At 44.9% G+C, this 16,489-nt stretch overlaps 1 protein-coding gene across 1 annotated transcript; it reads left to right on the top strand.

Annotated features, from left to right (window-relative positions):
- The first annotated feature begins 197 nt into the window (after positions 1–197).
- On the top strand, positions 198–14,156 carry LOC119376411 (tRNA-dihydrouridine(16/17) synthase [NAD(P)(+)]-like). Its single transcript, XM_037646242.2, has 11 exons — positions 198–609; positions 1,971–2,130; positions 3,074–3,186; positions 3,594–3,676; positions 4,881–4,984; positions 5,930–6,074; positions 7,920–8,022; positions 8,794–8,879; positions 12,175–12,379; positions 12,969–13,044; positions 13,921–14,156. Exons 1-11 carry the CDS (start codon positions 376–378, stop codon positions 14,130–14,132), a joined length of 1,521 nt encoding a protein of 506 aa, XP_037502170.2. The 5' UTR covers positions 198–375; the 3' UTR covers positions 14,133–14,156.
- Positions 14,157–16,489: the final 2,333 nt, after the last annotated feature.

Raw genomic sequence — 16,489 nt, forward strand, 5'->3', positions numbered from 1 at the left:
ACCCAAACATCCCAATAGACTAACATCAACTGTACTGTTATACTTAACGTACAAATGCGGTTATGCTGTACAAGTTATACCGCTTGTGCGCTTGCCCTACAACATGATAATCACCGCGAAATTTTTTAATGACGTAATTGCCGCCATGATGTTACGCAGTAGATTACTTGCGATCCAGTAACGATCCAGATCAATCCAGCTGCAGAAACAACTAACAACTCTTTCTCGGCAGCAGCCGCCGCAACCCGCAGCTACCGCAGCTCATTGGCGTGACGCGCTGTGCACGCTCGTGCGTTGCACGTGTGCGTTTCTAAAGTAAACAGACGTAGTTTAGGGTTTTCGTTTCGTAACAGCGCAGCGCACCAGTCCACCGCCATGCCCGAGAAACTGTCGGGCTACGAGTTCTGGACGAAAGTTCTGAAGAGCCCGAAGTTCGTCGTCGCGCCGATGGTGGACCAGAGCGAACTGGCCTGGCGGCTGCTCAGTCGAAGACACGGCGCCCAACTCTGCTACACGCCCATGCTACACGCGGCCGTGTTTCTCAAGGACCCCAAGTACCGAAAGGAAACCCTGGCCACCTGTGACGAAGACACCCCGCTCATAGTTCAGGTGTGTGAACGACATCCTGCAAGGTTGCTTACGACGACATCGAAATACTGTTGTTGGGCCGCAAGAATGAACGATCTAGAAGTGGCGCTGTGATCCCATTCAGTTCTTCGGTATTATGTGCAGTGCCACAGTTTTTTCGTGTGGTTCATTTGATACCCAAGCCCGCCAAAAGCTTGTTTTGGGTTTCGGATTGTTAACCATATTTAGCATCGCGGGATGCTGTTCGTCATCGGGAGGTGAAATTTGCGTTGCCGTGATTTTGTATGGCTCCGTGTTTATGCGTACTGGTTTTCAGCCCGATGTGACATGCCAGGCTGCCAGCCGTTGGGTGCTGGAAAATGAGCCTCCCCCCTCCCCCAAATAAAAAAAAGAAAATAACCAGAAGAAGGCAAATCTTGATTGATGAATCAAACGAATTCGGTCTTTTTTGTCGTCATAGCTTATGTCACATTTATTTTCCAGTAGTGTTTCATTCATTACTTGTTCCTGTTTACTGTACACTGCTGCTGTGGAATGCAAATCTGCTCACTGAAACATTCCCATCAAGTGTGTTTAGCACTTGCAGAGCACCTCATGCCAACCAAGCTAGCTGTCAGCTTCAAGCACTGTAGTTCTTTCCGCATATCAATGTCGTCTCTCTATTCATTCTCCTCTGTTTCAACACTGCTTACTGATGTTTAGCTGTTAACTGCATGCTAGACAGATATAATGCGGGCATCAGGCTTTACTCTTCTCTCAAGAAATACCACTGTCTCTCTGGGGTGTCCATTATTTGACAACTATTGATAATTTCACGTCAGTCTTTACCCCTTGTCCGTTTTGTTTTTTATCCACATATCCGTACATTAAGCAGTTACACAAGGCCTTCCTCTTATTTAACACGCAATCTTTCTATCGCTATAGCTTCCTTTATTTGACTGTTTACCCGAAGGTTGTGGGATCGAATCCTGGAAGCGGCGGCCACATTTTGATGCAGGCGAAATGCTGGAGGCCCGTGTACTTAGATTTAGGTGCACGTTGAAGAACACCAGATGGTCAAAATTTCCATAGCCCTCCGCTGCAGCAACCCTCATAAGCTTCTTTATTTGACTGTTGAACCGAAGGTTGTGGGATCGAATCCTGGCAGCGGCGGCCTTATTTTGATGGAGGCGAAATGCTGGAGACCCGCGCACTTAGATTTAGGTGCACGTTGAAGAACACCAGATGGTCAAAATTTCCATAGCCCTCCGCTGCAGCGACCCTCATAATCATATCGTGGTTTTTGGACGTAAAACCCAAACAATTATTATTGACCGCTTTTGATGACATCGTCTCCATCTTCTCTTAGATTCTAACCACACAGCATCACACGTTCTTTGCAGTTTTGTGCCAACGACCCTGACGTGTTGTTCGAGGCATCCCGTATGGTGGTGGGACAGTGCTGCGCTGTTGATCTCAACCTCGGCTGCCCCCAGGCCATTGCCCGTGCCGGGCATTACGGGGCTTTCCTTCAGGACGAGTGGGATCTCCTTTCCAGAATGGGTACAGTATAAATCCGTTACTGTTTCTTCATGCTAACTGTAACATCTTACGATTATGACAACAGATTACACAAAAGAATAAAAAAACTTCTTTCAGAATGAAATTTGCCGCTATTTTACATTTTGCTTTTTAAAGAGGGGAACTCCCCGGCTGTTCTCCATATTTTCAAGTTTGGTTGAAGTAATTCAGCGAAATCTCTGTGTGTCCATCGTTTCGACATCGCGGGTATGTGCGGTTTCTGTCCGGCACTTCATTGACAGGCAAAACAGGCATGGCCCGAAAGCTATCGGCCAATCAGGGAGGGCTAAGGGTTAGCTTAATAGTATACGTTGTTGGGCTAGTTGGTTCATAATCTTCAAAATTGGCACCTGTACTGTACTTCTGTGTTCCTTCTTAGTCCTTGTCGATTTTCGCGCTAGCCAATTTTGAAGGCTAAGGGTTAATTCAGAATCAAAACAATAACATAGTTACATCACACTGACCCTGACGTACATATTTCTGTCTTCTGAGAAAGCAAGTTTATTCCAAGTGGGAGGCTTTCCGTAAACATAAGCCATCTCAAGGAGTATGTATGTTGTCAGTTTGCAAGTGTCAGATTTAATGAATGAGCTCTTTAATTAAGCTGACACTGCTACCTGATTGTGTTAATTGCTGAGCACAGCTAATCTATCAATGTATTCATTGAGTAGCCCAAGTTGGCACATCTGGGCAGTTTTTTCTGCCCCTTCACTTAAGTTGCTTACGTTTTGCAGTTCCAAACAAATCACGTGATTGTCGCCGTTCCCTTCATGGGTTCCACCGGTCACACAAATTTAGTGACTATTAACGCCACGGTTTTGTTACTGTCTTCTACTGCATTTGCCACAGCCAGTTCATAGAAAAGAACGGATGGTCTTTTCGTTTACCTCACAGTTGCATGTTTTGTCCTCGACCACTCTCGCAGTGAACAAGTTGCACACGGAGCTCGAGATTCCCATCACGTGCAAAGTGCGGGTGTTCCCAGAAGTCGACAAGACCGTCGAGTACGCCAAGATGCTGGAGGCCGCTGGATGTCAGGTTTGTCTTGCACAGGTTTCTCGTTGTTCAATAAAAATTTTTGCTGGCCTAGTTGGTTCACAATGTTGAAGGAAATAAGATGCGCACAACACGACGCAGACGACTGTTCAAGTTTGCAGCTGTTCATGTTTGCACCTGTCCGTGTTGACCTGTCGTCTTTGTCTAGTTTGATGCATTTTATATCCTTCAACAGGTTTCTTGTTATCCTGCATTATGCTGAAACAGTCAGTTTGGAAGTATTAAACTTTGAAAAGTTAATCTTTTTCCTCTTTCTTTGAGGCATTATCATGAATGAAATCGTTCTAGTGGTCTACATGGCTCCGACTCCAGCCCTTGAAATTTTTCCGAGGCTGCCATTGGTTGTGTAGCCACAGTGGAAAGATCGCTATTTCCATTACTGATTTCAGGTCCTGACTGTCCACGGCCGGACGAGAGACCAGAAAGGGCCGTTCACTGGCCTCGCAAACTGGGAACACATCAGGGCAGTCAAGTGAGCTCCTTTTTTCCTTTTAAACTCTTCCGCGAGTGCCCGCTCTGGGTAGCCTAGTGCCTACGTCGTTGTACCCCTGATCAAGAAGTCACGGGTTTGATCGTAGTCACAGTTACTGCATTCTGATGAGAGGAGGGGAATGCAAAAACAATTGTGTATTGTGCATAATCACGTCAACACCAGCGAGACTGGAGATTTCCAAAGGCACGTGAAGAAATGCTGCTATGATGTGGAAATAGAGAAAGTGTCTTCTAATGCTCTTGCTGGACATTCTGTATTAAAAGGACACCATATTGACTGGGCCAGTACTAGCTGCTGAAAGCGATTTAACCTTGCAATTTCATCTCGAGTCATTGCTAAATACAAACTGCTGGTACCATGCTGGACTGCATTGATGGCAGCCTTCCTTCCTTTTATGCATGCTGTTTTGTGCCATCTATTTGCACGTACGTAATCACCCCCCTTTTCTGTCAATGCTTCGTTGTGAACAAGCCCCCCCCCCCCTACTGGAGCTGAAACGTCCGTTGTTTTAAAATGATTCTTTTTGTATTTGGTCGGTGCCTTCCTTTACCTCTGACCACGAGCATTCCCGACCAGATGATAATCCGTGTCACAGTTAGGAGGTCTAAACTCCTCCACGAGTCAGTCAATCAGCCATGCAAGTGGCTTACTCACTGAAGTGTTACTTAAAAGTGTTACTCATTCCTTTGAACTGCTTCTGGCGTAATAGGAACACTTGTTCGTTGACATCGTACTCATAAATTTTGACGCTGCGCACTAACATTCCTCCAAAAATACAGCCAGCTGTTCAAAAATATGTGAAATAAACTTTGTTTATCGGAACAGTCGTGTCTTCCGAGTAGAATTTCAATGTTTTCGTAATTTTTTCTGATTTTCATTCAGTATCGCTGGAACAACTGACTAATATAATTGGTTTTGTTCTTGAATTCTGTACCCCTGTACGTCTCTCATTAAACGGAACTCCTGCTAAACGGAACATATTTTCCTGGTCCCTTCAGGTTTCATTTAATGAGAGTCTACTGTATAATTACGGTGTTTTTATCTCGGAAGGGACTTTGTTTTGATGAGGTTGATTTGCTTTTGCAGCTAAGCACCCCTCCAACGACTTTGGTTGGAGTAACGATAGATGTCCTATATAATTACCTTCGCATTCTGATTGTGTGTGTGTGTTTTCTTTCTGTAGGCAGAGTGTCAAGATCCCTGTGATCGCCAACGGAAACATCCAGTATCTGCACGATGCTCTGCGATGCCTCGAGGAAACTGGAGTGGACGCAGTCATGTCGGCCGGTGAGATTTTGATCCTCTAATTGCGTTGCTCTGATATAGGTGTGTATTGCACCAAGAGTGGCAGCTTTCTCAAGCACATTAAGCTCAAGGGGCCGTTGTGGCTTGGTGCAAGTAGCAGATACCTTCATGCGAAATCATTATATATGCCCCACAAAGCAAAAAATACGGCATTCGTTAACAACAACATTTGAAGACAAAAAAACTCACGGGACCAAGTGATGGCGTCGCGCGGGGTTTTGGCTGGCAATTTAAAAATTGGGTTGACTGAATTTGAGCGCCTGATAAAGTGATTATGTTGTGGTCACATGACTAAGTGATGATGTGACCACATAACAACCTCAAGTTTCAAGGTCACATGGCAAAGTGATGACGTTATGAGACAATGTGATATAGCCATGTGACCGCATAAGACCGTCAATTTTCAAGGTTACATGACCAAGTAATGACGTCAGGAGACAATGTCACTTGACATGGACATCAATATGGTTCACCTGCCCAGACGTGTCATGCTTTCATATTCATTGCATGTAGGGAGACTTATGTGCCTCTGTAACTTTTTGTGGATACCCAGGAGTAGTTATTTCATCTCTTTTTGGCTGCAGGCTGACATTACGTATTTTCGGAAATCTTATCATTTCTCGAACTGTGAAAGTTAGGCATAATAGCCTTACTGTTCATGGAGGCACTGTAGGAGCTTTAAATCATCTGCTTCTCCATACAAATTGTCTTTTGCATTTCTGAATGCAGTAGCATTTATCACATTCTGAGGCAGGTGCACCTGCTGTGATGTTGAAAAGTGGGATCTCAAGTGCACAGCATTTCTAGCCACTTGTTGCTCTATTCGTAGGCAAGCGCACTTTTTTTGTGGGTGCATTCTCGGTGCTCGCTTGGAATGTTTTCGATTGCATCCATTTTTAACGCCCTACACATTGGTGATGTTTTCAGAGGGCAACCTTCACAATCCGTACCTGTTCACCGGCACTCAACGTCCTGTCTGGGAGGCAGCACTGGAATATCTGGAGCTGGTCCGTCAATATCCGTGTCCAACCTCGTACATCAGGGGTCACTGCTTCAAGCTACTCCACCACTGGTAAGCAGGCCTTCTGAATTTGCGTAGATTCTCTTGCAGCTATTTCTTGCCACAATATCTGTTTCTCGGGCAGTCATTTTGTCTTCGTGAATTGGGGAGGTAGTAATGCAGCGTTTCTGATAGGTACACACAAGCTTCATTATAACAAATTCGCGTCTGACGCGAACATAACTACGTTATATCCGAAAATTCGTTACAAACGTATATTCATAACACCTCATCTATGACTAGACTGTTCTTTGTTATAACCGATAATTTGTTATATCAGTGTGCGTCATATCGAGGTTTGAGTGTATCTGCAAAATGTGATAATGGATTCGAGGCACCACATGAGTGCAGTGCGTGTTGACAGTGCTATGGAAAGATTGCATTCTACAGTATTCAAATACCTGATCCACGGCTGGCTGTGTTTTGTATCAGGCCATGACACGACTTGATATAAGTGGCAATACCAAATGGCCACAGAGCCATAGTTATGCGGGGCACGTCTTCGCGGTTCCCAAGGCTGGCTGAATGCATCCTAGTAGTACATATACAGTAATACCTCGTTAACTCGAAGTAGTAAAAACCAGAAAAATTTCGAGATAAGCAGATTTTCGAGATAAGCAAAGTTGGGCAAATTCCATTGAGAAGTTCAGTTCTATCTAGAAACGTTATCCCTACTGACCAGTTTCTAACAGGAGCGCTAACTGGCTCTTTGTAAAGGTTTTGAGAAAATAATGACATACCAGCGCTATTAACCAGCTGTTTTTCGGCACTTTTTATTTAGTGCAGAGAGACCGACTAAGGACTGGTCTGCTCTCAGTAACACTTGCACCTAGCAAAGCTTTCTCGAGTTGCTTAACACATCGCATGTGCCGATCATCCGCGCCGCTGCAGTCAAATTTATTTTGCATCAAGCGAAGCATGTTTCTGTTTCGTGGATGTCGTCACCCCGCGAGTAGCTGCGTCGACGCTGCCGCGATCACTGTGCGTGACGCCACGTTTTGTTGGCTGAGAAAATGGTCAACCAGCTGATGTGCAGGCTAGATCAGTTTAGCCTACCGCTAAGTCCAGAGAATCGGCATTATCTGTCGATGTGACTGGAAAGGGCTCCTCTTGCACGATGCCACACATTCAGCGCCGTTTTGACGTCCGGAAACTTCGAGCCGAATCCATTCCTTCGATTAGCGCTACCTTCTTTGCAGCATCAGTGACTTGCTTTGCTTTGGTGGCGTTATCCTCACCACTCGCACGGCCGACGAAAAAATCCATGCGACGTGCCTTGCGTAAATAGAATGCTGAAGTCGCATCTCTGACGGTAAACAACAACGTGTACGACCCGAGCTATTTTGCAGGGCCTGCTTATGTGCACGTCTATATCGTCACAGCGTGACACAGGTTGCTTGACAAAGTTGGTATGCCGCTAGGTTTGACTTACTTTCGGAACAGTGTCCACTTCGTCGTAAACGCGGCAGCCTCGCGCGAACCTTGTGAACGTATGACATTTTGCCGCTAGTATTGTGAAACGGTTCAGCGGCAAGTTTGGTTCCATTCTCAGTCGAGATTTCGAGATAACCGAAGTGGCACGGAAACTTCGAGATAAAGGGCAATCATACATTGCACCTATGGGAAATTGTTCGGTACCGCGGAAACTTCGACTAGCCGATTTTTCAGATATGCAGTTCGAGTTAACGAGGTTTACTGTATACAGGGAGAACACCCAAATCAGGGAGGCCCTGGAACGTTTTCTGACACTAAATCCGCAGAATGTTTCTAAAATTGCACCAGTCCACCCGCGGTTGGATGCGACTTGCACGGTCGCGCAACTTACTCTGCTTCTCTTTGGTTCTCTGTCCTCTTCAGCATGACCATGCCCGAGAACGTGGACTTGAGAGAAAAGCTCGCAAAGGCGAGCTTGGTCGAGACTTTCGAAGAGGTCGCCAAGGCGCTGAGGGAGCGGTTTCAGGTGCGTCCAGAGCATGGCTTTTAAACGCAATGTTGCTGAGCGGTATAACCTGCTACTAAATGTCATCATGACTAATCAGAGTCATGACTCTTGACTCTCCTAGCTAGTCAATCACTAGTTCCGCCTCAGTTTTTTTCACAGGTGGTGGCGTGATGTGGGGTACATGGTTTAATGTGATGTTTGGTTCCACTGCTTGCCTGTTTTGTAGGCGCGCTCATTGTCTCGCACAAGAAATGTTGATTCCAGTACGAGAAACGTTGCCGCAATGCTGCGGTAGCGTCATCTCTCACTATAACAGTGAAATTCCCTGCCTGCCACGTTCTGCACCAACGATGACAGATGGTGTCACTGTTTCATTGCTTAGGAATCAGCACTGTTATGTGTAGCGCTGCTGCAGATTACCTGTCATACGTACTGGTTGGTTCTGGACAAAAGTTCAGAACTTCCAAAGGTTTGGAAGTTTCTATTTGTCCTGGACAAGCATGGGAGTTGGCAGAATTTTATCTTGGGGGTGCAAACCTGTGTTGCACCATGGCTGGGGTAGGGAGTGAGCGCTGGTGTAGCTTGGGTGTGGGGCGAGTGCCCCATTTGCACCCCCCCCCTGCCGATGCCCATGTGGACAAGCGGTGCACCCAAACATGGTGTCAAGCCTCTTGCACTGCGAAGTGCTACCTTTGCGCAAAACTTGGGCTTCCGCTTCCTGCCTTTCTGCTCTGTGGCTGTTCACTGATGGTAATAAGCTATTCAATGTCGTGTGTTTCCTTATCGCAGGACAAAACGTGGGATCCGGATCCCAACTCTCCACAGGCCGACCTTCCATTCCCGCCTTGGATCTGCCAGCCGTACGTTAGGCCAAGGTGGGGGTTTATATGCTACGTGGTGTTAGCAGAATGAAAGAAGGGGATTGAATCAGGGGCTGGTTTTCTTTGTTTCATTACTGCTAGCAGAGTCGTTGCAAAGTACAGGTGTGAACATTTACATTGAGAACACTCAAGGTACAGGTGGGGGAGGACACAACCACATGAAGCCAAGCGAAGCACAGAAGAATCTACCTAGCTATTTTTAATCTAACTGTAAAAAAGTGATCAGATGTAGAGGAATGAAAGAAGGTAGAACGATCACTTGCCACATCTTGGCCGTTCTAGATTGAAGTACATTGGCGGTTATCCCTCCAGACTATGCATGAGTTACTGGGGAGGGGGAGGAGGAGAGAATATTCCACTTATGGTACTAGGGCGTCACTCATCGAACCATTAAAGTGAAGATGATTGATTATGTATTATGTTCCTGTCCCAGCTGACCAGATTTTTAAAAGATAGTTTTTAAAAGCTTGCTAGGATGCAACTTTGAGTGTGCCTTGAGTATAGAAAAAAAAAGAGTAGTATTTTAGTAAAGGGCTGCTGTTCTGTCATGACTTTAATGATCGCACGTGTAGCGTTTTGAGGTGCACTCAGGGGAAGGTGGTATCAGTGATCTGACAAGAGGTGCGCTGTGCTCAAAATGCTAAGAAACTTATCGAACTAATCTGATACTATACATGTTGCATGGTATTGGCTGATTTGTTTTGTGGCAGGGCTTTAGTTTGAGCTAGTTTGTCATGTACATATCAATACAAACACCTAGCTGCAAAAAATACAAAGACGAAGAACATTGTAGACATGATGGTTTTAGACACAACACTGTTTAGTTGATGGCATCAGTGTGCATGCCCCGATGGTGTGATTGTGTATGCAGTCAAACTTCGATACAATGAATTATCAGTTATAACTAGGGGTGTGCGAATATTCGAAATTTCGAATATTTTTCGAATAGTGTTTGCTATTCGATTCGATTCGCACTGGAATTTTACTATTCGAACTATTCGAACTTCCCAAAAACAAGTACAGTCAACGTCCGATTGAAAGTGACCCCTTCAGATTTTCAATATGCTTCACCTCATTACACTCTCGTACTGCGGCAAAGCTGCCTTTCAAGCTCCGTTACGGTCGAACTTTGCTAAGAGACAACGTCCGAGTGGAAGTGGTCTCTAGATATTCAATATGCTTCACCTCATCACACCCGGTATGCGGCAAAGCTGCCTTTCAAGCTCCGTTACAGTCGAACATTGCCAAGACACAGTCAACGTCCAATTGGAAGTGGTCCCTAGATTTTCAATATGCTTCACCTCCTCAATCCCCGTATTGCGGCAAAGCTGCCTTTCAAGGTCCGTTACGGTCGAACTTAGTCGAGAGACAGTCAACGTCCGTTTGGAAGTGGTCCCTAGATTTTCAATATGCTTCACCTTATCACACCTCAGTATTGCGGCAAAGCTGCCTTTCAAGCCCCGCTACGGTCGCAAATGTACTCAAGAAAACGCTGGTTCCAACATGGAGATGAAAGATGTGGCAGAGTTGGGGGCTCAATTAATGCTGTTTTGAGCCTGAAATTTGGGCAGAAAGTCTGAAAAATCGGACGCCGAAACTTTTTAGCATCCAAAATTCCAGATGTTCTTATATATCGACGTCTACGAGGCAGATTTGGAACCCCGGACTTGAAGGGAGCACACCCTTCTCCGCCACATCAGTTGGCGTCCACAGACGTTGAAAGAGGGGGAGAGGATGAGGAAATGGCATCTTTACCTATCACGTGTAAAGTGTTGTCGGCAACACTTTTGTTGCACCAAATCATGTACATAAATAGGATTCGGCCTCTACATTGCCTCATTCTTGATAAGACAACTATGAAACATCACCCTGCCAGTGCTTATCAACCTAGCGAAAAGAAACACTTTCATGTTGCTATCTCATAAGAATATGTTTAGGAATCCTCTCTAACTTTTTTTTCTGCAATTTCGCTTCGAAGTATTCGAACAATATTCTAGAAATATTCGAAAAATATTCGATTCGATTCGCGCTCACACCTCAATATTCGAATTCGCTTCGCACCCAAAGTTTTGCTATTCGCACAGCTCTAGTTATAACGAACTAAATGATAAATAACCTTGCCTTTAATGCAGTGCTAAGAATCTTAAGGGAAAAAAAGAGAAAAACTTCAACCAAGATTTATTTTAAAATACCTTACGTTTCAAAGCCTTATCAACTTCTGGGGTAAGAAGCCCCGATATGTACCGCACCTGTACACGCCTTCTTGACGTACGTGCAAAGTTTGCTGAGACTTGTCGTAAGCCTTGACAGTTGACTGAGAGCAGTGTCCAATGCATATATAAGTACGGTACATCTCGGCCCCTCTAATCCCTGAAGAAGATGCCGGTTAAGCTTAGAAACCTCTGGTATTTAAAAGTAAATCTTGGTTGGAGCTTTGCCCCGCCACGGTGGTCTAGTGGTTATGGCGCTCGACTGCTGACCCGAAGGTCGCGGGATCGAATCCCGGCCGCGGCGGCTGCATTTTCGGTGGAGGCGAAAATGTTTGAGGCCTGCGTACTTAGATTTAGGTGCACGTTAAAGAACCCCAGGTGGTCGAAATTTCCGGAGCCCTCCACTACGGCGTCTCTCATAATCATATGGTGGTTTTGGGACGTTAAACCCCAGATATTATCATTATTAGTATTATTATTATTGGTTGGAACTTTCTCTTTTTCCTTGAGTTTCTGTTACCCCAACCAGACAGACGTCTGCCAAATTTACCTTTGAGTCTTAAGAACATGTGTTTGTAACGAATTCTCGGATATAAAGAAGTTATTTTTGTGTCAGATGTGACTGTGTTATAATGAGATTTGATTGTACAGACGGGTCCACTGTTAAAGGGAACACTTACATGCATGGTACATCCGGATTTCGCTCCCTTGTAAAAGCAGGGTGGCTTATATTTGCATAAGACTACCGGTGATCGACAGTTCTGACTCCTTTTGACAGATTAGTGCTGTGCAAGGACAATTTTTCCACATCCACTTGCAGTTAGGGGGCCAACAGTATGAAAGGTGATCATTCGAGTGTTCCCTTTAACAGTGGACCGTACTGTACATATATGCACCTGTTTGGCAATGAATACAGTTGTTTGATAGTTGGTGCCTGTGCTGTCTGCAGTGGTCTCTGTCTTCTTCATGCCTAGATGTTTGCAGGAAGCCCATTGCATTCTATACGGAGGCACGCTGACTTTCTCAACTTCTTTCTTTGCTGTTTCTTTTTTTCTTTACTATTTTTCTTGCACCGCCAGCCCCGAGGTGTCGCAGGAGACGAAGCGAGACCTGAATGCGGAGTACCAGAAGCTGCTGGAGATGACGGCGGCCATCAAGCGCCCCGCTGACCTGGACCTGCTCAGCCTGTCGAGGAAGCAGCTCAAGCGGCTGCGCAAGAACCCTCGCAAGGCGTTTGCCAATCGCGAGCAGTTCATGCCCTGTGCCAAGTGCCCCAACCCAAGGGTAGGTGTTTGCAGGAACTTTTCGTTTGTGCCTGAGCTAACTGGCATCGACACCATACAGTGGGAGACAAGAAAGACAGTGTCAGTCTAGGGGTTTTAACATTGGTGTAGCCAGGCAGGAACAGGGAGTGTGCTTACCCCCACTTCCACCCGGAGTTTTTTTCAAATTTGCATGTGTACAGTATGTACGCTCACACGTACAAACACGCGGACAAACGTACATAAAAAGGTGATTAGATGTGACTTCATTAAAGCAAGGCCTGATTGTAATTACGGCCTTGCTGTGCCCCAAGACAAATGTCTGAGCATAAATGCGAGCTATTGGGTAGCAAGACAACTTCAGCATGATAGGTACGCAAAATGAGTGATGCCAAACTCCACACCATGTTCGCTTAGAGACATTTATGAGAATGGAATGTTGCTAGTAGAAGATAAATAAGGTGATGCACAGTTTCGAAAGGATTTGCATTTTTTGTCTTAGTTTTTCTTTTTCATGTTCTGAAGGGAACGTGCACGATCTTGGCAAATAAATGTAGCGCAGGTTGTGATAGTCACTTCGTCGTGGAATTATAATTTTCGTTCTCTCGCAGTGTACAAAGTGTGTCTACGATCTCTGCAAGCCGTGCTGTCGTAACCGGGTCAGGGAGAACTTCGAAAATTGCGAAGGTATGGTATTCACAGCTTTACCATCTTTTCTTCATGAGCGTTGAGTCCTTTTGCTAGTCTTTACTGCACCTAAACCTCATTATAACAAAGTCGCATTTGACATGAAAATAACTTCGCTATATCCGAAAATTCGTTATAAGCGATATTGAACCACTTACCAAGGTTGTTCTTCATTTACTTCGTTATAACCGATAATTTGTTATATCCATGTTCGTTATATTGAAGTTTCAGTACTTCAAACATGCATGCCCCCACTCAGCTGGCGTAAAGGCAACAACTGCAACAAAAGTTCACTTTGGCTATTGTGTTTAGCGTAGTACTACTATACTTGGTCACAACTTAAGAAAGATGTCAGCTCCGCCAACAGCCATCACTGCCCCTCCCACAGAGCATTCGCACATTCGATCCACCCAATAGTGCTTACTCATTTTTGCGATGTCACGCGCTCTGAGCGTCTCAGAGACTTTCCTATACAGACATACATTTGGGTCACTGGTTGTAGGTCGTAAACTTGAATGTCCCGGTAAATTTCGTCCGGGATTCTGGCATTTATGTGCAGCCAAACATAATGTTTTAGGCAATAACGACGGACCTTTAACTCTTTATATGCGTAGCATTTACATCAGCCGAGAAAAAGTACTTGCGGCTCGAGTACTTCACGAGTGAAGGACGGGCCCTCCCGGTTCTGTGGGCGGGGCTTACATTTTTTCTCAGGTTGTGACTGTATTATTGCCGGAGTGACTTTAGCGGTGCAGCAGCATTAGTGAGAGAGATTTCGAAGTTATTGAAAAATCTTGCAGGAGGGCTCTAATGTTGAGGCATTGGGATGTGTGGATTAGCGTGGCATTTATGTTTTTGGCTTTGGTTGTCTCACAGGGCACAGTTTCTTCTTCAAGCCCAGGACAGAAGAAGAAGAGCTAAAAATGAGAACAGCCAAGGAAGCAAGGGAGATCTTGAACGTGCCCGCAAACAGCGTGACTGAAAGTTCTTTAATAGAGACGGCTTCTCAGAAATGCCAACTTGATTTTCTTCGCAAACCAGTCGGCCCCGTTCAAATGTACAAATCACTGAGTAATATATGTACATAATACTGGCAAATCGGCTGTCTCCTTTCTTTTAATGCACTGTTTGCAAGGATTCTATTTACAAGAGATGTTTGCTTTGTTTGTTACAGTGGATGAATAGCAAGTTTTAGCAACCATGCTAATAGGTTATTTACTTGTCCTTCACATGAGGTATTGGAAATTCATACCGCCTCAGCTACACAAAACACAGGGATGAAGTTTGCTGTGTGTTACAGTAGAACCCTGTTGATACGTTCCCGTTTTGTATGATTTCCCGGTGTCAACATCCGCAATATCAGTGCCAAGAGAAACTGCACAGTGTTTTCTGCATTCTTTTTTTTTTTTAAAGAATGTATGAACGAGGTTGTACTGCACGTCAACATAAAGCAGAAATGTTTGGGACATATTTATCACTTTTAGCATATCGTCGACATACATATGCATAAATAGTAGAAATTAGGCTTGTGCGAATATTCGAGCTCTTCGAATATTCGAACGAATATTACAGTATTTGAATTCGCTTCGACTCGAATTTAAATTATTGGAAATTTCGAAGTATTCGAATTGAACGAATAGGTGTATATTAGTTAGCATGTAACCCCCCTGTAAAGGGGTTTCACTGCAGTGGAGGAGTGCTAGCCGTGAATGCACTTTCCAGAAAATTCGCACTGCTGCGAAGCCCCTTTCAGGTTAAATAAACAGATTACCCTCACATCGATTCATATTTTTTAAGTTTAAAAGCTTGTATACCAGGTTATATGCTCCAAGTATAGTAAATTTTAAAACGTCACATATTTTACAGGTTATCACTGCATTCTATGAAAGCCGAATCCTGCTACTATTCAAGGTTGCTGCCACTTCCTTTGACCAAAAAGAATGACATTTGCACATGCCTTGTTACAATTTTAAAACATTGTGCGGTTGGTGGGTCATGACAAATACGGTCATTTTTCTTTATAATATGTGACATAACTATTCGAATTCGATTCAAAATTATTCGACCAAAATCACTATTCGTCGAACCTAAAATTTGCTTTTCGCACAAGCCTAGTAGAAATGTTGATTAAAAATTATGAGATTTTTTGTTGTTGCTGAGCACATTCAAAATGCAGTTGAACAATTACAGTAAATTGGCAGGCAATGTGTAGGATTGTGCTGTGTTACAATAGGGATAAATTGAAAACAACAGCTCATTACCCTGTTTGCATCACTAATAGTTCATAGAGAGTGTGTTATAATAAGCGGGCCCAGTTTCCAAGTCCTTTTCATGCAATGATGAGCCTGCTTATACAAATTACAGTTCACTTGCTACTGGTCAAAAAGAATTTATGTTAAGTGTGATCAGCATTGCTTGTGAATGTCGCTGAGCTGTGGTATATGCCTTTCTGTTCATGTACCCCCAACCTCTTTCACTTGTGCTTGGGTCACTGGGCAGTTGCAGTTGCAATCACAAACACAGTGGCAGCCTTGAAGAAGACAAGTCCACCTGTAGAAACGGCGGCTCCAGCGACTACCCATGTTCACGAACTGTCACCTCTTCAAGCTTTTGTTCACCCCTAAACTGCTACCTTTTTTCGGTCTTTCACAGTCAAACAGGTGAAGCATCGGGCTGTGCTGCTGTGGAGATGGTACCAGGCTCGAAGCCAACTGTTTGGCCAACTGTATGCACGACTTATTCAGCGAACCTCCATGCCCACGCTGGTTGCAGGATTGGCACAGTTGTGACGGAAAAAGATTAGAGCAAGTGACTGGTGGAAGGAGCGGCAAAATCGCGTCACGCGGCGTTGTTGTTCCAAGCGCGCCTATAGCGAGAGTCCCAAGCACATTCAATTTTCCAAAGCAGGGGTGTCCGGCGGAAAGCACTCCAACAAACAGCTTTTTTTGGGGCAACTTCGATAGAGATGCGGTTACTCTCAACACCAGCGAAAAAATAAAGAAAGAAATCATGTGCATAGCCAAGTCTGCTGGTAAGGAATGCACAAGTGTTTAAGGTGTGGGCTTTCAGATGGACAACAGCAAGATGGACTGCTTTCTGCCGACCACCCCTGCCTTGGAAAAAGGAATGTGCTTGGTACTCTCGCTATCGGTTTGCTCGGGGTTCGTCGCCAACATAATCTCATCCAAGTATGCTCGGGCGCGATGACCATGTGGCGGTGCCACAAGATGTCGCAATGCGTGCAAAAGGGAAGTGCTGATGAGGAGCTGGCTGCAGTCGTATTTCTGTTCATGGCTGCCCGCAAAAAATAGGGACGTGAGACTAGGCTGCACTTTGAGTCAGGAGAATCCATAGGCATTGGAATGATCATGTGCAATGCACGATGCGGTGGACAGCCGTGTCGCAAAAACCGGAATTCACTTTAAAGTGGAATCGTCACAAGCAA

This window comes from Rhipicephalus sanguineus, unplaced genomic scaffold (assembly GCF_013339695.2).
Source record: "Rhipicephalus sanguineus isolate Rsan-2018 unplaced genomic scaffold, BIME_Rsan_1.4 Seq1190, whole genome shotgun sequence".
Taxonomy (NCBI): Eukaryota; Metazoa; Arthropoda; class Arachnida; order Ixodida; family Ixodidae; genus Rhipicephalus; species Rhipicephalus sanguineus.